The sequence below is a fragment of the Branchiostoma belcheri genome, unplaced genomic scaffold (assembly GCF_001625305.1).
Source record: "Branchiostoma belcheri isolate BF01 breed outbred unplaced genomic scaffold, Haploidv18h27 scaffold10, whole genome shotgun sequence".
Classification (NCBI taxonomy): Eukaryota; Metazoa; Chordata; class Leptocardii; order Amphioxiformes; family Branchiostomatidae; genus Branchiostoma; species Branchiostoma belcheri.
In genome coordinates, this window is record NW_017802380.1 from 4,493,423 (window position 1) to 4,516,641 (window position 23,219).

At 42.8% G+C, this 23,219-nt stretch overlaps 1 protein-coding gene across 2 annotated transcripts in view; it reads right to left on the reverse strand.

The window, feature by feature from the left end:
• LOC109469841 (dynein heavy chain 12, axonemal-like) overlaps positions 1 to 23,219 on the reverse strand; it is a 42,156-nt gene that overhangs the window by 15,634 nt on the left and 3,303 nt on the right. For both annotated transcript variants that reach the window (XM_019768588.1, XM_019768579.1), the window contains exons 7-44: positions 22,895 to 23,090; positions 22,287 to 22,463; positions 21,721 to 21,895; positions 21,375 to 21,580; positions 20,832 to 21,032; positions 20,254 to 20,379; positions 19,735 to 19,941; positions 19,409 to 19,582; positions 18,712 to 19,089; positions 18,107 to 18,307; positions 17,631 to 17,825; positions 16,224 to 16,345; positions 15,789 to 15,951; positions 15,363 to 15,482; positions 14,999 to 15,161; positions 14,619 to 14,732; positions 12,556 to 12,685; positions 12,039 to 12,234; positions 11,586 to 11,678; positions 9,950 to 10,096; positions 9,129 to 9,374; positions 8,611 to 8,840; positions 8,135 to 8,240; positions 7,749 to 7,875; positions 7,260 to 7,435; positions 6,680 to 6,862; positions 5,628 to 5,753; positions 5,191 to 5,379; positions 4,910 to 5,061; positions 4,553 to 4,691; positions 4,179 to 4,345; positions 3,642 to 3,834; positions 3,448 to 3,510; positions 2,949 to 3,166; positions 2,429 to 2,510; positions 2,027 to 2,205; positions 644 to 836; positions 74 to 235 (exon numbers count right to left, since the gene is read on the reverse strand). In XM_019768588.1, the coding sequence (XP_019624147.1) occupies positions 74 to 235; positions 644 to 836; positions 2,027 to 2,205; positions 2,429 to 2,510; positions 2,949 to 3,166; positions 3,448 to 3,510; positions 3,642 to 3,834; positions 4,179 to 4,345; positions 4,553 to 4,691; positions 4,910 to 5,061; positions 5,191 to 5,379; positions 5,628 to 5,753; positions 6,680 to 6,862; positions 7,260 to 7,435; positions 7,749 to 7,875; positions 8,135 to 8,240; positions 8,611 to 8,840; positions 9,129 to 9,374; positions 9,950 to 10,096; positions 11,586 to 11,678; positions 12,039 to 12,234; positions 12,556 to 12,685; positions 14,619 to 14,732; positions 14,999 to 15,161; positions 15,363 to 15,482; positions 15,789 to 15,951; positions 16,224 to 16,345; positions 17,631 to 17,825; positions 18,107 to 18,307; positions 18,712 to 19,089; positions 19,409 to 19,582; positions 19,735 to 19,941; positions 20,254 to 20,379; positions 20,832 to 21,032; positions 21,375 to 21,580; positions 21,721 to 21,895; positions 22,287 to 22,463; positions 22,895 to 23,090 (6,415 nt within the window). The remainder of the gene's footprint in view (positions 1 to 73; positions 236 to 643; positions 837 to 2,026; positions 2,206 to 2,428; positions 2,511 to 2,948; positions 3,167 to 3,447; positions 3,511 to 3,641; positions 3,835 to 4,178; positions 4,346 to 4,552; positions 4,692 to 4,909; positions 5,062 to 5,190; positions 5,380 to 5,627; positions 5,754 to 6,679; positions 6,863 to 7,259; positions 7,436 to 7,748; positions 7,876 to 8,134; positions 8,241 to 8,610; positions 8,841 to 9,128; positions 9,375 to 9,949; positions 10,097 to 11,585; positions 11,679 to 12,038; positions 12,235 to 12,555; positions 12,686 to 14,618; positions 14,733 to 14,998; positions 15,162 to 15,362; positions 15,483 to 15,788; positions 15,952 to 16,223; positions 16,346 to 17,630; positions 17,826 to 18,106; positions 18,308 to 18,711; positions 19,090 to 19,408; positions 19,583 to 19,734; positions 19,942 to 20,253; positions 20,380 to 20,831; positions 21,033 to 21,374; positions 21,581 to 21,720; positions 21,896 to 22,286; positions 22,464 to 22,894; positions 23,091 to 23,219) is intronic.

Below are 23,219 nucleotides of genomic sequence, written 5' to 3' on the forward strand. Positions count from 1 at the left end.
TTGAGACATTTATAGCCGAGGGTGGAGATGAAAACAGAGGTTTTGAGAGAAAACTTAAATCTGACTATATTACCTCCATGATCTCTTGTTTCTCATCCACAGCAAAGATGTTGGGGACCTCGCCTGTGTTGAGAAGGCTGTCCACGTCTTCCAGGAAGGACTCTTCCTTAATCTGTGTGTCTGTCAGGAGGAAGACTGTCTTCTTGCCCTGGGCACCGGCACTCCTCAACAATGACTGGTCAAGCCAAAGTGGGGAACATTGTTGAGTGTTTGATTCAGATTTGGAATGTAAAAAATAGAAATATTCTGAATGGTCTTACATTTTCTGTGATATATATCTTACAGTAAGTTGTAAACAATAAGCACTTTTTCACTACTGACCGTAAGATTGTACTTGTCAGTATGGATCACATTAAATGACAAACATACCAAGCTAGGCTTGTTGTGTATGTACATGTAGTACATACTATGTATTACTAAACAACAGACCTAGTGCAGCCTAACCACTGGGACATTGTCACCAGACTCACCACAATAAAATATGACCTCTCAATTCTGTGTTTGCTAGCCTAACCTCCAGACCATTGACACCACATTGGTGGTAAATAAGAGCATTTATCTTCTCCACAGCCATACTGTGTACCTTCAGGTCCTCCCTCCACTCATTGTGCCCGTAACTCTTGCTGATCTCCGGCTGGAACAGGCCCATGCCAGACATACTGGTGGCCAGTCTGGTCAGGGACTGACGACCGCTACCGCCAACGCCAACCAACATGGCGTTTCCACCCGGCTGCTTCAGAACACGTGCAATACGCGACAGGTGTTCCAGAACATACCTGTAATGAAGAGGGTTAGCAAACCATGGAAAACCGTAAAAAGGGTGATAATTAAATACCTTGCATACTTACCTTACACCTGGCTCAACCACAATCTTCAACGGTTACCATATCTAGTATGTCCTCAAGCTTAGCACTTCAGAGTTACTCCATTATACTTACTAAACAATTAACTGATGCAGTGCATCATAAGCTCTACACGTGTGAAAGCAATCTTCCAAAATCCTTAAACACACTGTAAGGGCATTACAGGTGGAATGTTGTCAGAAGCTGCTACAGTTTGTCTGTAGCATTGCTGTTGTTACAGTTGATTTGTAGCATTGCTGGTGTTACAGTTGATTTGTAGCATTGCTGTTGTTACAATTGATTTGTAGCTGTTGTTAACTGTTGCTGCTGTTACTTGATGATGACAGCATCGCACTGCTGCCAGGTGCAGATGGTTATGCGTTGTGTTAGCAACTTGGATGCCAGTTGCTTTCATGGCATCCTCAAGCTTGTGCAAAGCTGAGTGATCATGAAGCCAGCAAGATCAGGCTGGGATGGCAGGGTAGGTATTAGGGTAGTGGGGGTGTTGGGTGGGGGATGGCAAGGGTAGAGGGAAGACAAGCCGTGACTAGAAGGCCAGTGCTGTTGGAACAGTGCTGGTAGAAGACGTGAAATGGCAGAGCCACGCCCAACCTTTTTAATCTCTTCTACAGAGCTGACCGCATACATCCATTCTCTTCAATTCACGTGGCTTAGATTTTGACTTCTATGCTGTGAGACCAATGGTGTGAAGTTGCATAGAGACGGTTCCCTGTAATTTGCCCATGTGTACAACATGTACTAATTGAAAAGGAGGTCTCTGTGCATGAGGAATGAAATGCTTCCAAAGTTCTCCATTGTGTTAGCACAAGAGAGCTTAGCAATGTAGTAAGCAGGCAGAGAACTTTGGAAGCACATCAATCCATGAACTTTCACACAGTTTGCTTACAGCATAGAATTGTTACATTAAAGCCAGATGAAGCCAACACAGAGAAGCATGTGCAGTAGCAGAGTAGAAAAGATGGCAAAGGTTGAAAGCCAAGGGTCAGGTCAAACAATGACCTTCAGATCAAGGTCACATCTGGCCCATGGGTCAGAGGTCACACTTGACTTTTGGTCAAAGGTCACATCTGACCTGACCCCAGGTTCAAAGGTCCCATCCTGACCTGAATATAACCAGGTTCATGACGGCCTTGTGGGTCTGGTTGTATTCTTCCAAGCACTGCTCCACCACAGCATTGAACTCCTCCATGGAGTCCACCTCCTCGTACAAACGGTCGTCTCCTTCAAGGTCAGGCTTCATGTAGTCACCAAACATCAGGGACCGCATGTTGTCTTCAATCAGCTGCGGAGAGGAACAAAAACATACTGTTGTGGCAGCAGAAACAACTCTACAGCTTAAAATTCTACAATATAGCTTTAAACTTGATATTTCAAGATACAAGTGGTCCTACCAGTTAGGGTGACATCATAGACATGTACTTACAAATGTATATTATCACGCATAGCATAGCCAGTATGTTAGATAGTGGTAGATCATATACTCCACGCTCCACTCATCCACTTACAGGCTTGTTGGGTTCAGCTAGTGCTTCAAACACTGTGTCGAAGTTCTCCTTGAACTGGTCCTTCACAATACCCTTCATCAGCCTTGGAGGAACAAGAACATGTTTAACTTGGATAATACATACATGCATCAAGAAAAACAAGGAACCATATTCTTACTGCTAATCATAGATGGATTTGAGGGCATCAGCTTGTTTTGTACCATTATTTCTGCTCTATCAATAAACTGGCATATATAATGTGATAAAATGTGATAAAATAAACAAGCAATCATCTACAACAGTGTACCATAAGAATGATATAGGAAGTTGTTTTTATGAGGAGTGATAAATGAATTGGTTAATCAATGAGCTTATCTAATAAGTACCCTTAATGTGTTGGTCTTTAATTTTGCTGAACACAATTTTACTCTAATACACATATATACATTTACTGACAAGTTTAAATGGTGCCACTGAAATTTGTTGTAAATTTGCTGTAACGGTTGTATTGAAATTGACTCTCCAAATCTAAAGCGCATACTTGAACAGCCATGCCCTGTCCTCGTCGTCGACCAAACGGTCGTAGTAGACCCGGAACACCTCGTGCACGAAGAGTCGGATCATGGTGCGCTTGCTGTCCAGCGTCTCCTTCTTGATGAGCAGAACCCCCAGGATGACACGGGCGAAGTCCCGAAGGTTGAAGGTGTAGTGGGACTTGGTGGGGGTGGGCAGGAGGGTGGACATGGCCTCCTTGTACACCTGAACAGCACAGAAATGGACAATGTAGCCCAATTTAGCTTTACCTTCCCAGAAGCTGTTCTTACACATTTTACAACAAGAGGGATTATCTATGATCATGTCTATTCATAAAACAGTACATCCTCTAGCTTTTTTTGTCACAAGTACAGCAAATAGAGAGTTACAACTTAACATTCTAGACTGTAAATGACCCTTTCCAATTTTGAAGTGACTGAAAAGATGTGGCCCTTAATAATAGCTAAAGCACTAAAAGAAAAAGGGATTTGTTCTAGCAGACTTACCTGCAATGTAGCACTGACTATCTGTGTACCAGTGGCAAAGAACTCTGTGGAGAATTCGTTGTTCTGTGAAAAAATATACAACATGAATCAACTATTCACAGATATGTTTCAGACATTAAACTGATAAATTCCTGTTTTCATGGTGACTTTTTGGTTCTCCCTGGAACCAAGACTTTGCCCTGGAGTGTCCTTACCTTCAGGTAGAGGGACATGATAGAGGAGAAGATTTTGATCATGGTGTCGTCGTTGAAGGGGTTGATGGAGATGACGTTGCAGTGGCGTAGGAAGCGGGGGGTGATGGGATTGCGGCCCCCGCCGGGCGGGCCCATGGCTGTGAGCAGCTGCACGTCAATCAGGGTGATCTTTGTCGTCTCCTTCAGGTCATACCTTCAGGAAAAAACAAAGTAACGTGCATTAAAATTGTCACTTGAATACCTGAAATCCAGGGAACTATTTAGGATTCTGTTGTACAAGAAGCAGTGTGTACTATGAGTGTCTATAAAAATCAAACAAAGTACAATGTCATGCCTGATTATTGTAGCTCAAACTCCGATCATGTTTCTTTTAATTGAGCCAGAGCAACATCTTAAAACTACAATAAATTCTTTTTACAATTGTACATCATACACAATAAGAAAGAAAGGTCTAAGTCAAATAATTAGATTACACTTGGCCTGTATCAGCCTGTGATTTATTTGATTTCTCCTTCACCAGTTTGCTAGTGTACCTACCAGTATCCGTGGTCCAGCAACTGCCTGAGGAGTTCGATGGGAGGCTGTGCTCCATACTGCTCCCTCGCCGGCATGTTCAGGTCATCCACGAAGATGATACACTTCTTCCCCATGGGGGGTCCAAACACGCCCTTCCTCCGCTTGTCCAGACGTGACATGATCATGTTCTGGGCACAATGGAAGAAATTGTTAGAAGAGAACAGGAGGTATTGAAATGATGCTTTCCACAGAACTAATATTAGAACACTTTGGGTAACACTGAACACAGATGGGGCTAAGCAATTGGCAGTAATATCATGATTGTTATAGGAATATCCTTTACTGATTAATTACAAAAAAAAACAATAAAGTCTTCCTATATCTATTATTCCCACCTGTGACTGATTGGCTGAGGTCCTAGCTGAAAAGTTGACAAACATGGGCAGGTAGTCATCCTTGGACAGGTTGTTCATCAGCTTGTCCTTTATGTACACACTCTTCCCCACTCCAGTGGGGCCAACATACATCAGGGTCCTATGGGTAGGAAGGATTTTTTTTTAAAACTATTATAGTCACAAACTATTTAGCTTATAAACAGCAATTCATATTTCAGCACTATAGACAGCACATGGATGCATACAAATTTTGTACAAAAACACTTTGTAACTGCTCCCAAATTTACATAATATACTAGATGACACTCAGTGTTTGGAGCACAAATTGAATTAACAACCGTAGTCGGAGTGCCGTACCTGCCATGCCTGATGCAGACGTCCATGATGTAGGTGTACCGTGCTGTGTCCATCGTGGGAACCAGAATCTCTGACATCTTCGTGTTCTTGTCTGCTGTCAGAGTGCTGCTGATCATGTTGGTCCACGGGATCCACTTCCCTCGACCCTTGGTCTGATAAGAAATTAAAAGAAATCATCCTCAACATTAAGCTAATGTTAGAGTCTGCTGAAATGCATAATGTGTCACTCAGGGTCAGCATATGTTCACAGGATATCTATCACCCTTACTACAGTTACATACCTCAAACAGGTAGTCATAGACCGTGCCCTGGTCTGGAATGGGGACGTCAATTTTGCCGATTGTTGAGGGCATGGGGAACTTCTCATCCTTGCCCTGGAGGAACTCCCGCAGCCACTTGTCAAACCTGTCCCGACCGTCCCCGTCAGACGTCGCACCAACGGACCAGATCAGCGACCAGATGAAGATGGACTGTGGGAACAAAACAGTGGTGTAAACAGTGCAGAAGGGCCTTTTAAAAAATTGCAGGTTCAAATTATTCCATTGACTTAATACTGCTTCTCTGCTTAGCACTTACCATTTATGACAGAGTACAGCAATTAACACACACAACTGCCGGAAATTTCATCTTGTTCAATCTTGCCCTCACAATCGGAGAAATCTGTTCCTCAACACCAAGACTATCACATCTCTCAGTCAACACTTAGCCTAAACCTCACCTGGACCCATGTCTTGCAGTTGGGATTCTTGGACTCCAAGTCATCTCCCAGCCCATCCTTCAGCATCATCTCAATCAGGTACATCAAGGAGCGGGCCAGGTTGTTGTCTTGGGTTGGTACCAGTTCCTGACGAATGTCAAACATCAAGAATGTAAAATCAAAGAACAAAGTGTTGTGGACCTTTAAGTCCACAGGTTAATCCCTCACATATGATACAGTTTATCAACTAACTGTTGTTCCAGGCTTGTTGGACATATTTGCACTGCAGCATGCCTAACCCCCAGGCCACAAGACAGGAAACAACAGATGATAAAACATATCATGAGTGAGAGAGAAAACTGAACATTTAAACTTAAACTAATGCCTATATGCTGCAAAAAGACATCTTACTAGTATATTCAGAAGCAGTGAAGAACAATGAGCAAAATATTAGCAGCAAGCAAGAACAAGCCTTTATTCAGTTGAGCCTGAAACCTACAGTTTCATTTTCATGCATTCCTAAGGCATTCTGGCACTATGGACTGAAGCAAGCTTTATATAATAAAAAACATTTGTACAACACTGATAGCACATCATGCTGGTGGAGCCATCTACATTTGATAACCAGGGTGTCTTCATCAGATTCACAAACCTGTTCCTGTTTCCACAGTATACAGGACAAGCATGTCAAGACACAAGTAAGGGTCAGCACCAAAATCATCCCATAACATAAAATGAAAAAAGTATGATGCAAGGATACGGGAATATTTTTGGTTAGTAGCATGACCAAAGGAAACAAATTCAATATCTGGGCAACGATTCTGGTTTGAAGTGTGTACACTTGTTTCATGGCTTGCTTGCATGTATGGTTCATATATAGATCTCTCTGAACAGTAGTGCTTACATACAGACACTGAGGGCAATCCATAGTTAACATGTTTGTGGCATGGAGGAAGAATACACAAGGGAACAAAATAGGCACTTTCCATGAACAAATCAGTTAGTCATAGTTTATCAGTGACAAATCAAACTTCAAACTCTAATCGAGACTGCTACGTCCACACATCTCCCACCTTGCAGTATTTCCTCATGAACCTGAGTGCAGGAGGCAGCATCCACTCAAACATGGCCTTCATGGTGACATCCTCCTCCTTCACAGCCGGGGGCAGCTCCAGGGCCCAGGACGTCATGATGGGTCTCCAGCCCAGCTGGGAGGGCTCCAGGTACACCATACCACACCGGCTCACTGTGGCAGGCTGGGGGAGATCAACATAGTGGTTAACTTATGACTTCAGTTGGGAAGGGTGCAGCAACACCATATCCCACTTATAATACCAAAAAATACAACTTTTTGGTTGATAGGCATTAGTTTCCTAATTTCTTGCTAAAAATCTGAATTCCCAACTTCTGCACGCAATCATCTGCAGGCATCAGGCACTGATACATTGGTGGCTGTGGACCTCTCTCTCCAGAATGCCAACAATAGCTTTACAAAGTTATTACTTTAGCTGGGAAGCATTTCTCAATTTGAAATAATGTAAAAAATATGGATTAAGCTTTTATCCTACTGTTGAACAATCTGAAAGACAGCCATGTGATATATTGACCCTTTGATTTATAGATGAAACAGACGCAACAGGAAACAGGACTTACCGAGGCCTGGGACAGGTCCTGCACCTCAAAGATGAGGCTCATGGGAGGGGACATCTGGATGATCTCTCCGCTCATCAGACAGAGTTTCTTGTTGTCGTCCAGCACAGTGTTCATGTTCTCAATCCACAGGGCGTCGATCGGGCCGTCAAACCACACCCACTTCCTGTCAGTCGTGTCTGGGGGAAAAAACAGCACAAAGGTAAAATCTCTGCTGCACAAATCAGCCGAAGACTTTATAATGGTTATACTGCTTCTCTGCATAGCACTTTTGGGGAAAGTTGAATAGCAGATCTTGTTCATGCTACCTATAAGAGTTTCAATAACTTTTGAAATAATGGAAACATACTCATAAACAAAACTGGCTCTGGTACTGAATATTCTTCAATCATTCATCTGAAAGTACTTCATTGTTAAAGATGAGTCATGACTTATGGTATTTTCAAGAATCTTTGAAAGTTCGAATGTGCCAAAAGCAAAACAGTGTCTGACCTGTGGAGGCAAACTCTCGGAAGGTGTTGGCCACAACTCCATCTGTCCACTCATGGGAGACCGGGTCAAACTGGCCGAACAGCTGACCCATGGTGATGGACTTGGGGTTGATAATACGGAACATCACCTGGACAAGGGAAGGCAGAGTTGAGTGCTTTATCATGATTGATCTTAGACTACAGAATTAAGAAACTCTAGCTTACTCACAATTCAATGAACTGTGGAAGGATTTGGACAATGGAAGATACAATCTAATGTTACTTAATAAGAAAATATTACATTTTGGGCATTACATCTTTTTCAAAATCAAGCAAAGGCATCATATTGCTGAAAAGCACAAGCTTATGGATGGCAAGAAAGCATCCTTATTTAGACCAGAGCCTGACCTTGTCTTCTTCATTCAGGCCTTGTTCATTCAGCAGAGTCAGGGTCTCAGCGAGGACCTCCAGAACTTTGGTCTTGGCAGAGAAGGGATCTCCCACCAACATGAACCTGGGACATGGGGCAGCAGTGGTAGGTAAGAACAGTGTAAAACTTTATTATACTCAATTTGAACTTAATGCTTTCTTAACTTTCACGAATTTTAATGCATGGTTAAGTAAAATCCATAAAAATCAATACTAGTAAACCTTATTTCCTTCAATATGTTGATAACTTTACAAGACTTTGTGTACATAATTGCTTATTACATCATACATTGGTCAATATTTCTTCGGAAAACATTACGCAATGTCTGTAGCTGATTTCACTTCCACCATTGACAAATTTTCCATTTAATTCTCAGTTTCAATATTCAGGTTTTGAGATCTTATATGGGATAATTTCTGGAAACCATTTTGCTCAACAACAAAATCAAACCTACCCGTGTCTGACAATCATCATCTCGTATGTCTGGATCATCTTCTCAAAGAAGATGTCCACGGGCTGCAGCACCTTCTTGGCACAGATGGTGCGGGCGTTTTCCAGGAACACATCGTAGTCTGGCGTGGGGAGCTTAGTTCCCGGGAACAGATCCGACACGATGCCCTCGAACAAGGGGATGTCGAAGGACAGGAACTTGGGCAGGTTCACGTCTTTGATGGACCGCAAGAGCTAAACACAAAAAATTCGCCATCATGCTTTGTTTCAGATGTGTGCACCACCTAGCAATTCACATGTGCAGGAATACTTCAAAGCAACATTTTACTGTGCAGACCTTTGACTCCCAAGTAGACCTCTTCCTGAAAATGGCAAAGGCCAATTGGCCTATCCACTGAATCATAAACATTTCTATAGAATATACATTGTGTTATGATAACTATTAACTTCATTATATCATATGAAAGGGTAGATACAGTATACGACACGTATATGGCAGGACTTCTGCAATCGAGTAGTTACCAAAATGTCCTCATTTTCGTCAGGAAACTTGAGTTTGAGGTTAGCAGCAGCAGACAGCACGGCCTTCACGGCGCGCATGCCGTAGTCGTAGTGGAACTGGGACGACAGCTGCTCGGAACACAGACGGTAGGTCGTCACGATCTTCACGGACAGGTTACGGGCGTCGATGAAGCCGCAGGAGTAGAGCGAGATCTCGCCAATCATGGCGTAGTCTGGCACCATCATGGCAACTGTACGGAACAACACCTGGGAAGGGGAGACACATTGATATTCATATTCAAACATAACAATGAGTATATCTATACGTAGGAAACAGCAAAATGATGAATAAAAGAGTTACACCAAGAAGAAAGGAATATTTGATAGCTTGAAGGTCCATCTGTGTTGGTGGAAGTCATTATAAAACAAATTTGAACAGCAGTTCCTATTTCAGCACTATGGACAGCACGTGGATTGATAGTTTGTACAAAAGCACATTGTAACTGCTCCCTAAGTTACAGATACTACATCATACTTACATTTCAATACCTTCCAGATGACAGTAGACAGAATGTAGAAGAGAAAGACAGAAGAAAAGTGCAGTTATATGAATTATTACGTGCATAAAGCTAGTAGAGTGCATACCACCTTTCAACACAGAGAGTGAATAAACAGTAGGATGAAATTACACACTACTTCAAGAGCACTTGAAAACAGTTCTCCAAATCAACCTCATGTCTCTAACCCTTGAAGCATCAAACAAGGCCATCTTTTGGAGTGTCTTGGAACATTGCTCACACTACAGCTGATAATACAGACATATGACACAAACAATGTCCTACCTTCAGGTTGTCAGGCAGTTCTGATCTCCCAGCATAGCCAGGGTTCATAGTGATGGCCACGTAACAGTTGGGATTCAGGGTCAACTCTGTCCCCTCAAATGAGAAGACCGACACATGGCTCTGAATGGCTCGGATGATGCAGAGAATCTGAGGAAGGAAAATAATAATCTCCTATCAGATCTTTACCACTTGGAAATAGTCAGTATGTGACATACTGTAATTCTTGATTTGATAACGGTCACTTAATTATAGCGGTTTTAGCGGTCACTATTCCACCGCTAAATTTTCATTATCGCAACTTTTTTTTACCACTTCCGCCCCCCTCCCTCTTGCCCCAAGCTCGTTACGGTACGATCGCAATCACGCTTCATTTCTTGACTACAACATGCACACAACGCACAGTACTAGTGCTTCACATAGGAACAAGCAAAACACTGATGTGCTTCCAGAAATAAAATATTTATTAAACATAAAGAAGTTCATATTTTTAACAATTATGCAGTGCTAAGCAAACCACAGTAAAAAAAATCTTGTGAACATGCACAAACACATGTGACGCGGTGACGCTTTGAAATTTCCCAGCTTATCTACACTTGGGTATTTATAAATATTTAGCGTATATTTCGATTTAGAAGTTTCTTCATAAATCTACAGAAACGATAGCCGTTCATTTTGTGCTACTACGGGACAATATCGAAAAGAATGAGACGAGTTACAAAATTCAGCGTCGCCCAAGCGCGCAGACAACAACAAACAAAATGGCGGCCCGGCGGCCAACTTCACAAACAAGTTACAAACTACGAGAAATGCTGCATAAATCTGCTTAATTTCGAGGTAGAAATCTAGGTAGAAATACAATCAAATGTTAAGCGTCATTTGTACTACAAAATGTAAAAGCGTTAATAGCGTGCTACGACTAAGACGAATCGAAAATTCGGGAACCAAGCGCCGAGTGAAAAAAATGGCGTCACAAGTTTTTCGAAAATTGCGAGTCAACTTTTACGGCAAAAAATACGATTAAACGTTACTGTTAAAGGTACAGTGTCTGTAGAACTTTCTCGAGGGCGTCATGGATTCCATTACGCTCCAATCCTGGGGCGAAGACGCCGGGTTTCGCTGTAAGCTCGTCTGCGGCGCCGGACATGTAGCGGCGTGCAGCGGCATAGCGTGCCGCGGCATGGAGCTTGGGGAGGGGGGCGGCGGTGCCGCACGCAACACAAGCGTGCGTAATTACGAACTTTTTGAAGTCACCGCGCCGCTACAGTACTTTGTAAATTATTTACTTCCAGACACCATCGGCGTGCCTGTTTTGTTTTTTCTTTGTAAAAATTGATTTTCGCTGGCGTAAACTGCTTTTTTTATTTTCTTAAAAAAAAAAAGGCCAGCGACTTTTAATGTATTTTTTTACATACATCAGCCATGTTCTCACACCGCTATAATTAACTGACGTGAGCTTGTCCATTTTTCGCCGACCGCTATAATTTCCAACCGCATTTTTAAATGGATTTACAGTAGCTGTGGAAAGGATTTGGATTGGTCTTTCAATATACAATGTACATGTGCATTAACTGTAGTATTTTGCAGTTGACTTGTAAACTACGACACTGTGTAAAGTTAAGACTGTAAATATTCCCACCTGCTGTGCCACCACAGACAACACCTCCAGGTCAATCCTGTTGAACTCATCAAAGCACGCCCAGGCACCTGCTGAGGCCAGGCCCTTGAAGAACTGTGGGGGAGAGGGGACATGGGTCAGCAAAGATAGAAGACAGTGCAGGCAAGTTTCTAAAATATATATGGCTGACTTAAGTCACAAAAGGTTGCAATCATTTATGCCAAAAATTTATCTGAGTGGCCTGAAAAGGGATATTTATTTCAATGTAATGTTTTCTAACTATTAATCAAATATTTATGTGCTATCACTTGGTAACCATTACAATTATCAGTAGCAATGATTACTCAACCTGCAACTTGATACATGGCTCCCCTGAAGCATGAAGCATCTATCCCACATATCCTTCCATAGTTAAGCAGTGATATGACCAATCTGATAGATAGATATGAGATATCAATAGTTGCTGGTACATACCTTGCCCATAGCAATGTAGTCCAGACCATCAGAACAGTTGAACACCACACACTGTACAGCCAGAGCCTTGGCCAGATCCTTCACCGTCTCAGTCTTGCCTGTTCCTGCCGGCCCCTCTGGGGCTCCGTTCAGGTTCAGGTGGAAGGCACTGACCAGCGTACGGTAGCAACGGTCAGTCAGGGGGGTGATCACCAACCTGGACGTCCAAGGAAAAGCAACAAGATCAGTCTGAGAATTTCAAAACTTTAAGATGATCCTAATTTGCCCAAACATGGTATTAATCCTATTAAAACCAGTCATCTAATTTGCATCCTTGGCAGCATTATCCATTACAAATTAACTCTAGGGCTAAGATTTATACTAAATTTGCCACAAAAAAAGCAGTAGTTAAGAGCTTGCACTTAATTTCTCTATATCTGAAAAATTGGGAAAAAAGAATTGATTTCAAGTAAATCTTTTAATGATTGACAGTTATTGATTCTTCTTAGCTGCTATAGTTGTGAGGCCCTGCCCTGACCTTGGTGTGTTGCCCAGGTACTCGTACGCGTATCTGACATTGGCGTTGATGAGTTTGACTTGACAGTTGCCTTCCTCCCAGTAGTACCTCAGCTGGGCCAACCACAGGAAGTCATTCTCTCGAGCAACACCTGTTTAACGACAACAACGGCTCAAGTAAACTTAAAAGACAAATCATCTTTAACATGATTCAAACAAGTGCAGCATATTGCAATATACTACAGTCAAACCTGTACTAGCGGTCACCTTTGTATAGTGGTCACTCGGCCATAGCGGTCAGTTTTTGCCGGTCCCTTGAATTTTTCCCATTGACGTAAGCATTAAGAATCGTGTCTATAGCGGTCACTGTTCAACGCGGTCAGCGGTCACCCCATTCCGGTCCCGCCGGCATGTCAACACCGCCGATAGCGTGACCGTAACCCACTATTAAAGCACCACGGCCGTAACACCACCCCACCTCGGGCTACGACCGTTATGAGCCTTGTGATAATTTTCCGATCGCTACATTACTAAAATGTGAACTGAAAATTAGACTCCATATGTGTATGAAATAAAGGAAAACTGACTTTTGACACGAAGTTTCTGCGGTCGCGGGTGTCTTTGATATCTGCGTTTTCCCCAACACCAGTGCCGTGCGTGCCGCATGGAGCTTTCAATGGACTCGGCCGCTCGGCGAAGATTACGGCAAATTATCTTTACAAAAAACTTAAGAATATCCATATTTGGTTTCTCGATTCCTTGAAATGCGTAGATATGTGCATAGCTTCCGTTTTTCATGGGCATAATTAAAGAAATTTGGCTCGAAAATGCGTTTCGTATTTTTCCAAGATGGCGCATGTTGGCTGCAGAGGGAGGTCAATTGGGGTCATCGGCAGACTCCACTGTTATGGAGGTAGATACACCGAGTTTTATTTAACTTCATTAGCGTCAAATGACGTAATTACATTATGAAAACATTTGAAATACATTACTACAATTAATGTTAGATGTAAATTTAACACTGTAGTGGATATTTTAGAAAAGATATAAGTCTGAAAGGAGAAAATTTTCTGTTGACTACCACATTGGCATAATGGTAGAGGCAGACAACCCACGCGGGGAGAAACCCAAGCCGTAAACAAAGGGAGTTTTCGCTAAGTTTTCATGTTCAAAAACGACCAAAACGAAAGTAACTGGCAACTGACGAACAATTATTTTGCTGTTAACTAAATAGACAGCATCTTGGTACAAAATAACTTATTTACGTGGTTGGAATTCGCTGTGGCGTATGTCGGTCGCGCGAAGCAAGTGTTCACCAAAGAACAAAAACATGGCGATGTCGTTCTCTTCCACTTTTCGACTAACAACAACAACTACTAGTAACGTGGCGATTGCGGAGAAACGATGGCGAAAGCGGAAAGACGGACGGACTTATTCCAAAAGGTGGAAGTGATTCGACTGGCAGAGAGAGTGAGAAGAAATCGTCGAAAGCTGAGCTTAGATTAAATGATTTTGCAGTCGATAGAAATTTGTTTGGAGTTGAAAGTTTGTTGCTTGATTTGCTTTCTTTTCTTTAGCCACATGTAGTACTAGTATGTACACAAGAACAGTAAATGACAACCAGTGATTTTGTATGTTTTAAATTATGTGAATGGTTTCATTGTCCCAGAATAGATTAACTGAATATGTTGAGTGTATGTATCTTTGATGTCAAGTTAATGTTTCCATGCAATATTTCTGTATTTCTTTTTTTTCAAGCAAGTACAAAATAAAGTACAACTAAAGCAAAAGAACAACAAATTATTGAACTAACACATGTACATATAAAAGGGGTTTACCTTTGCAAATGTATGTATTCATATGTTTCAGAATAAAGACATCACTGTTGGTACTCAAAGCATGTGTCCCGTTTTTTTTTGGGGGGGGGGGTCAACTAACCGGCTGTTTCTCTATAGTGGTCACCTGGCCATAGTGGTCAAATTTGGCCAGTCCCTTGAGTGACCACTATAGGCAGGTTTGACTGTATTATTAAAAGACAACATACAACGTTTACACAATGATTTTCAGCTGATAAGAAAGACTGACCGCTGTCTGCCATCTCCAGTACAATGTCCCTGCCGTGCACATCCAGCGTCACCAGAGCTCCCAGAGTCACCCTGTTCTGTTTGGACAGCTTCCCTCTCACCAGCTCCACAATACCTGGGAAACAAGCACACACTTATGTTGGAACTCTTATGACTAAAAGGTACTGAGTTGACTTTCAACTTCATCTGACAGTGTTGTAAACTCATTTATTTTCATGGGGACTTAATTTTGTGGTGAGTTTCATGTTCATGGTTGAAACAATTCTGTAGTACAACAATAGCAATGCAATGCATTTTGTGGGTGTCATGACTATGCAGTGGAGAGATCAACATAAAAACTGTTAATATTAAACATGGCCAACATTTCCAGACTTGCAGTACCTCCCAGTTGGTCCTGCAGCTTGTCGTAGTACTCCCTGAGCCCCTGGGGACCACTGCGGATAGCCTCATGCACCTCGATGGTCCAGTACATCTGGTCCACACACAGAACCACCTGGCCTGGCCACTCACGCACCCAGTCTGTACGGTCATTCAGCGCATAGGCCTGGGGGAGAACAAAATGGGAATGTATCATAGTTCAGTTTACAGAAAAGCTGACAGTGATCTTGTTCCAGTTAAGCTCACCTTCTACTGGTCATTTTAGAGAAGACAGAAATATCTACAATACTTACAGGTTCATTGCATCTGGGAAATTTGCGTAGGCCTTTTCAGCCAGTATACCCTGTATGCCTGGTTGTAAGCTTACCTCATTAGACTGCTCGATGACATCCCTCATACTGCCCAGCATGACAGCCTCCACCTGAACCAGCCACTTCTCCACAGCACCACGCGCCTCCGAGGTCGAGATGTTAGAGCTGAAGTCAACCTGGCAAGGACGACAGACAGGAGACAGTCATATACACAATCCACAGGACACATGTGGTAAGATAAATGCTTTTGTAATGAATTCAGTACAGTTATAGGCCACTGCTGGCTACATATGAGTCTAGTGTGGTGGACTGGTTTTATCATGGGCTGATGCAAGTGATAATCAAGTGCAGCTTCAGTTTTACATGATGCAGATGGTATTTTGATGGCCCTTGAGAGACTTCCAATTCATGTGCAACTTCAAGTGACACTTTTGGAGGATTGGACAGCGTATCCAACCATTTTCAAACAAAACATATTTTACCTTTTCTCCTTCACTGCTCATCATGGCCCTGATGTCCAGATTCTCCATGAAGTCCAGTTTGGCGATGCCCTCAAAGCACTTCTTGAGATGAGGCTGGACTCGGGTCGGGTCTTTCGTCTCCGACAGGATCTCAAGAATTTCGTCGTTGGACAGGAAAAAGAACCTTTAAGAAGATTAATTGGGAAAATTAGATCATTTTAAAATAACAGTGCTTACATGACAGTTGTCATATGGTTCAGTAAAGGTTCATTCAAGGTCTTAAAGGTATTTTCCAATATTTACCTTCTTCAATTTTGGCCAACAAAAGCTATGTACAGTCGCAAGGCATAGTATCCTAGAAAGGGACACACATATTTCCTATCTCCATTACATGTACATTTTTTTAAAAAAGTGACAAAATACAGAGAAAGAAACAGGTGTTGAGATGCCACACACCTGGGGAAGAACAGTCTCTTCTTCTCCAGGTAGGCGTTCAGTCCCTTCATGATTTTGTCCAGCAGGTTGTTGGAATCCTGCAGCTTCTCCAGCATGTTGGGCATGGCTGTAGCTTGGAGGACCTGGATGGGGGAGGGTATTGGTAACATGATAAAACTGTAGGTACCTACAACATATATAGTTACATGCTGGATCATTACTTTACTGTATACACCCTTTACCTTTTATGCACCAGTGACCTGTGATGGGCTCGTTGCAGTTACTGTTACTGTAGTGTTGCTGGCTGTATGAAAAGTCTTGCCTTACATTATATTGTACACATTGGATTTGCCTTAGTATTTCTGCCAAAAAATGGAGTGAAATTATCCTGTGTTGTGCTGAAATACATGTAAGTGCCTGAACAAATGACTCTTCTCTGGACAATTTCTTTTGCCACTCCAGTTGTTAAGTTTTGGAAGGGGGAAGAAGTCTGGAAGCTCCTATAGCTACACTTTCATTTTCAAATAATCTTCCTGCCTACTCCTCAAGGCATTTGGACAGGCCAGAGACAGTCACTGTGTAACGAAGGTGTTGATCATCATGATCAGTTGCCATGTGAAGTAAAGACTGTGCCATGGTGAGTTGACCGGTGTTCCCATTGTAAGGTGATGCCTTGACTTTAACTTGTGCATAACAACTATGCAACTCTACATGTGTGTGTCACTGTGTGTGTACATGTGTACTACAGCACTTCTAGGTCTGTCTTGCACAGTGGTTTGTGTTTGGACCAACACAAGTACGAATCAGCAACAGCTAGACAACACTTATAGGCAGCAAAATTGCACTTGCTACTGCAATTTTCCTGTGCTGAGGCACTTGCTGAGGGTCACTTATGCCACTCTTGAGAACGCAGCTTATGTTGCTTACATGCACCCACGCTCTGACTATGTCCTCAAGCTTGACCAAAAACACAAGAAGGGGAAAGAGACATGAGAACTACACAAAATGGGAACAATAAAGGAACACACACATGACAGTACAATGCAAATAAAGCAGGAAAATGATTATGAGTAATATAGCTGGTGAACTGCTACATGGTATATAGATACAAACTGTAGCATGGGGTTAGTAAGGACAAAAAACAGATAAAAGACAGATAACCAACTACCTATTATACAGACAATTTTGTGGCATGAAGTCAGCCTGTACAAAATATTGGTTAGGATATCACAGTAAAGATATGAATGGTGATGGCACAGACAGTAACAACAACAATAACTTCAGCACCTTTTTTCCAATATAGCATGTACATGTATACCCTTTCCATGATGAAAGGAAATAACAGAATGAATGACTAATTCTTAACTTGTATGCAACACTTTTAAATTAGATGCTTTACCAAAACACATGTCACAGATGTATCCCTACCTTAGTGTCTCTGACAGTGAACCTCATGACTTCCTTCCAGTTCTTGTCGACAGTCTGGAAGAGCCGGCCCTCCTCAGGCATCTGCTGCATAATGTCCTCGGAGCTGAAGATGGGCTCCAGGTACAGCCACTGGGCCTGCACCTTCAGCCACTCATCTAGTGTGTCCTGGATACGCAACAACCGCTCCTCCCATTCCTAGTGGTGGAAGAAAGAAACCAATTATACACATGTAAAATTAGAGCAAATGTCATAACTTATAGTGTGTATTTCCTGCCGTAAGAATTGATGTAAGAGTACCATACACCATTATAGTATAGCAGTGACTACACTTAGCATTTTCCTTTTAGAAATTTAACTTTACTTCAAAGAAAAAGGAACTGCATTTCACCGTACTATACAAAACATCAGCAACAACATACCTACTGGACATAGTACTTAGAGTTCTGTCCAGTAGAACACAGAGAACAGAGACACACCTTGATTTCTTTCTCAAACGGCTTGATGAAGGGAGAGCCCCTCATGGTCTGAGTCTTGACGATCTGGTCGTCCAGCATGGTCTGAACCTCATCCACCGAGGACAGGATGGACACGCCCGTGTCACGGTAAGCAATGCAGTTGAAGGCGACCTCGTCCCAATCCTCCACCATCCGAGCCAGCGCCTTCTCCAGGGAGAACTCCTACAGGGGGACAGGGTGTTGAGTACAGGAAGAGGAATGGCATACCTGCTGTTTCTGCTCTGGTGAAATTTAGTCATGTGTACAAGCTTTAAAACACCTAAAAAGCTTGCTATGAAACTGAGTTACAAGAAAAAGAATTCAGGGTTATGTGACTTTATCTGTGAATTCTTGAGGGGTAATACGTAGTACATGTAATTCTACTATAACTATGACATGGGTTTTATATGGATTTATTACTTGGCTAGCATGGCACAAAAGCTTTAAAAACAATTGCACAATTCTATCCTCAACTCTTGCATTTCCACAGATACTAGATAGCCATTGACATGGGAATGATGAAAGAAGGTCTGGCAATGACCTAAACATCTGACCTTTGACCTGAACCTTTGACCCGACCTACTGACCTTGCTGGCAGCCCCGCTGATCTGGTCGAACTGCTCCATGAACGGTCCCAGGTTCTTCTTCAGCATCTTACGCAGGGTCGTGCCGGAATCCGGCGTCAGGTCGAACCCTGCGATCTCCGACATTTTCTTCCAGTGGCGGTCCCTCAGGCCCTGGTTACACAGCGTGGCAATGACTGGGATGTGCTCCTTGAAGTCGCGAATGCCCACCTGTATCGTCTTGCAGACCTCGATGGAGGGGCTGGTGATCTCGTCTTCCTTCTTCCCTGGTGCCTTCTTCTTCGTCTTAGACTCAGCATCTGACTTTTTGATGGCATCCTTCTTGGCCTTTAAGTTGAAGACTTTCTGCATCTTGTAGATTTCTCTCTGGTACTCATCCACCTGTTGAGGCATTCAACAAAAGATAACTATCTAAAAGTATCTTTGGTTGCCTCATCCCAAAATTAAAACAAATAGCTCTTTTGGGTTATGGGTCATTTTTCAAAAGGAGACTGAAAAATTTTAGTAATAGTAAGTTTGAATCCATCTGGAAGAATCTAAAAATTTCAATCTTAAATGCCTTGGGTTAAAAAGCTTGATCACCATCTGCTCCTGCAGTTTGAATGGCCTCAACACTCTTGAATAGGTCTAAATAGATGCATTTAAACCCAGTTACTTTGATTTCACATTATAAAAGACAAAGCAAACAAAAGCCCCGGACCTCTGCCTCCACAGTTTCAGCCTCCAGGTCCCCGAAGGCCCCGTCCATCCAGCGCTTCTCCGCCCGCTGCCATTTCACCACCGTCGTGAACAGCTTCTGGTACGGGTCGATCCCCGTGGAGATCAGGTTGACTTCTGGGTAATCTGTCACCTCCCATTTGTACAGCACTTCTTCCTGTGGGCAGCACACATTAACAGCAACGTCAGGTGTGATGACATTTCATTTACTAAACTCATAAAGAAATAAGTGTAAAGATGCACCATTTGTGAACCTAATGAAGAAGAACAAAGGTCATCCAGCCACAATCATCTAATTCCCCTCCCTACCTTGTTGATGAAGGTGATCTGTTCCTGAGCCTCTGTGAGACGTTTCTGGACAGTCCTGATGTCGGTGAGGTACTGAGTCATCATGTCCAGCTCTGCCAGGTCGGCAAACTCCTCCACCTTCCTCTTCAGCTTGTCCAGCTCCAGCATCACCCGCTCACGCTTCTGGTGCAGCTGGCTCTCTCCCTGCTGCTTCGCCTTCTCAATCAACTAGACAAACAAATAACAAACGGAACCTTTGGTTAGATTCTAATCAAACGTTTGGTGCAGCTGACTCTTTTTACAGATTTTTTTATTTGAATCTATATTTGTTGAAACATACAAGTTTTCCCCTGCCATAGAGACAGACATAAGAAACATAGAGACAGACATAAGAAAACGTTTTCATTATAGCATTGACAGACTCTCAAAAATTTGAATTATTGCTAATTTACAATACAATGTCAAATTTCACGAAGGATCAAAAACAAGTTCATAGTCATCCTTGTCACAGAAGTCAAGAGGTATGAACAACTTTCCTACCTCATCGTTCTGTTCAAAGATCGGCTGGATCTCCCTGGGCCAGAGCAGCACGGTTGTGTTGAGGTCCAGGTCCTCCTGCTGGAAGATGTAGGCATCCAGCAGGTACGACAGGCGGTTACGACACTCCTGTGGAAGGAACATGATTTTACGTAGTAAGATATCATCCTATGATACATAGTCAATGTATTATAAAACTGAACAGGGCTATATTGGTTAAATTGTCCAGTCTGATTAAATTGCACTGAAAGCAGCCCTCTGACTGATCAACTCTCAACATCCCTGATGGTGACAACAGGTAAGCCAGGTGAATATGATCCTTCTAATATATGGCTACCATTATCAACTGACATTCACATATTCTAGAGTTTGTGTCTATGGTTGCCAGGAGTAATATTTAGCTGTGGTTCCAATGGAAACTGTTCATGTTTCTTGCAAGTTTCCATACTGACCTCTTATTGGCGATTCATATTTTTAAAAACCAATTCCACATAGTAAAAGGGTCTGAGAACCCTGCAGGAAAGTGGCTGATTTGCAGGATAATCCCACAAACAGCAAGACTCTGTGTTCCCCAGACCTACCGTGATCCTGTTGTTGAGCTGCAGCAGCCCCACAGACCTGGCCTGCTCGATGTAGGAGATCTGGTCCATCATCTCCTCACTGTTCTCAGGGTCCTTCAGAGCTCGCTCCTTGATCGTCTCAAACTCCTTACAGATGGACTCGTTCTCCTTCCGATGGTCGTCTGACACCCTCTCCAACAGGACGTCCGCGTGGTGTCGGACCTGGAGGAGCAAATTGAAGGAACAAAGGAATGAATGAATGAATGAATGAATGAACGAATGAATGAATGAATGAATGAATGAATGAATGAATGAATGAATGATGGATGGATGGAGAAACAAAGGAAGGAGTGAATGTTTCTCAACATCCAGTGAAATCATCACAGAGATAAAATCTTCAGCTTAGAGGACATGAGACGTGCATAAGAACTAGATGCTATCCCTTCAAATCAAAATCAATTATATGCCTGAAAGGCATTGCCATATCTGATGTGCCATGCTGACAGGCAATGATACCAGCTGATCAATACAGACACTGATACACAAAGAAAAGTGCCTACTGACCCTCTCTGCCAGCCCTCTCTTGAGGTCCTCACAGTCCAATCGGACCATGTCAAAGTGAATGATGCTGGGCAGGCCAGCTATCTCCTTCACGATCTGACGGAACTTCTCGATGTACTTGCAGTACTCCACGAAGGTGTGTTCCTCCTCCAGGAACTTCTTAATCTGTTCCTCGGCCTCCCCATTCACCAGGTAGTCATATTTCTCAACTGAAATACATGGTCAAAACATGGTCAAGTTTGAAGGAACTCTGAAAATATGGCAAACACACACAGATCTTTATGTAATCGGCATTCAACACTTTGAGTAAGGGAGCTACAGTTTCAGGAAGAAACCAAGAACTACTTACTGTACTCCTGCAGATGAAGCTCTGCCCCTTCAAAGTTCTGCTTGCAGGCTTCCCTCAGCTTGGCGGTGGCCCACTTGATGATGTGGTCTGCCACGTGGGCCTCCACGTTTACTGTGGTGCTGCCTCCAGCCAGCCAGGACTGGACTGTGGACACAGACTGCAAGCTACGACAGATCTGTGTACATGGTAAAAAAAACATAGTTATTCATCAAGAATATCAACTGGCATTTTGTTGGCAGTCAAGGTAGGACAGCTGGCTTTGGGTGACCATGTTATGTTACCGACAATACATAGTTTACAAGCTGACTTTAGTCCGGAAAATGTCATGAGGACCTAAGAAAAGATCCACAATATTTCATAAGTTATCTCTACAATGCTTTGATGGTACAGTATTTCAAGATAAAATCAGTTCAGTACTGACACTCATATTTCATGCAGCATCAGATATTGTTACCACCAGGATTTCAGTACCAAGGACAGCAGCCTTTGGATAACAAACAGAAAACATAGGCAACTACACAACTACACAAATTTTTCTAAATCTGCCAACTAAAAAGGGGTCTGACCTGCTCCATGACAAACACCACAGTGTCCTCCAGGTCCTGGTAGGCAGGGTAGAACTCCATCTTGTTGATGTCGTCATCAAACGTCAGCTCTACTTTGAAGATGGGCAGCTTCATCTTGTTCTCTGGCTCAAACAGCTCCACCCAGGCAGACACTGTTCTCTCCAGGAGGTTACGGATCTGTGGGGAGGGGTGCAAGTGAGAGGAGAGAAAATTTTTCTGGGCAACATGTAGTATGAGGGTGAGGTGAGGGAGCTGAGTGACTGGGCAGAAGATTGCGGATGATCCACTTTCCACTGTGTGGAGCTTTTAGAAATTTGAAGTAAAAATAGACTTGCTCAATACAGAAATAATTCACATTCAAGTTAGTGACACTAAAAATTTGTGGCACAGTGAGATTAAGAGTTTGCAGTGTCTTTGAGTTCATTGCAACAGAATGGGAGTGTGATGAGTTCATGGGGGAGAAGTGACTTTGAAATACTTCAAATATCTCAATACTTGCAAAAGAGCATCCCTCTACACCCCTGGTCTACGATCCCCCCATCAGTTGGGTACAGTATGTAGTAAACACCACCACAGCTGCAGCAGTTATTCCTTCATACTGTACCTACCTGATTGGACAAGAGCGTGGTCACACAGTTGAAGAAGGAGTCCTGTCTGTCGGCCCGGATCCCCGCCAGGATGTCGTCGTTAGCGTAGATCCCCACCACCTTGGGGTACCAGATGTGCATCAGCTTCTCCTCAGCCTTCTCTAGCTCAAGGATCACGTTGTTCTTCAGGTGTTCACACTCATACGGCCCTCTGGACCTGCAAGGAGCGAAACACACATTAAGAAAACATTCCCTAGCCTAAGAATCCTGGTTACCTGGAAATTTCCAGACACCTTTGACCTCATGTCTTGATATGTTATGGAATTGCAAAGATTGTCAAAGATAA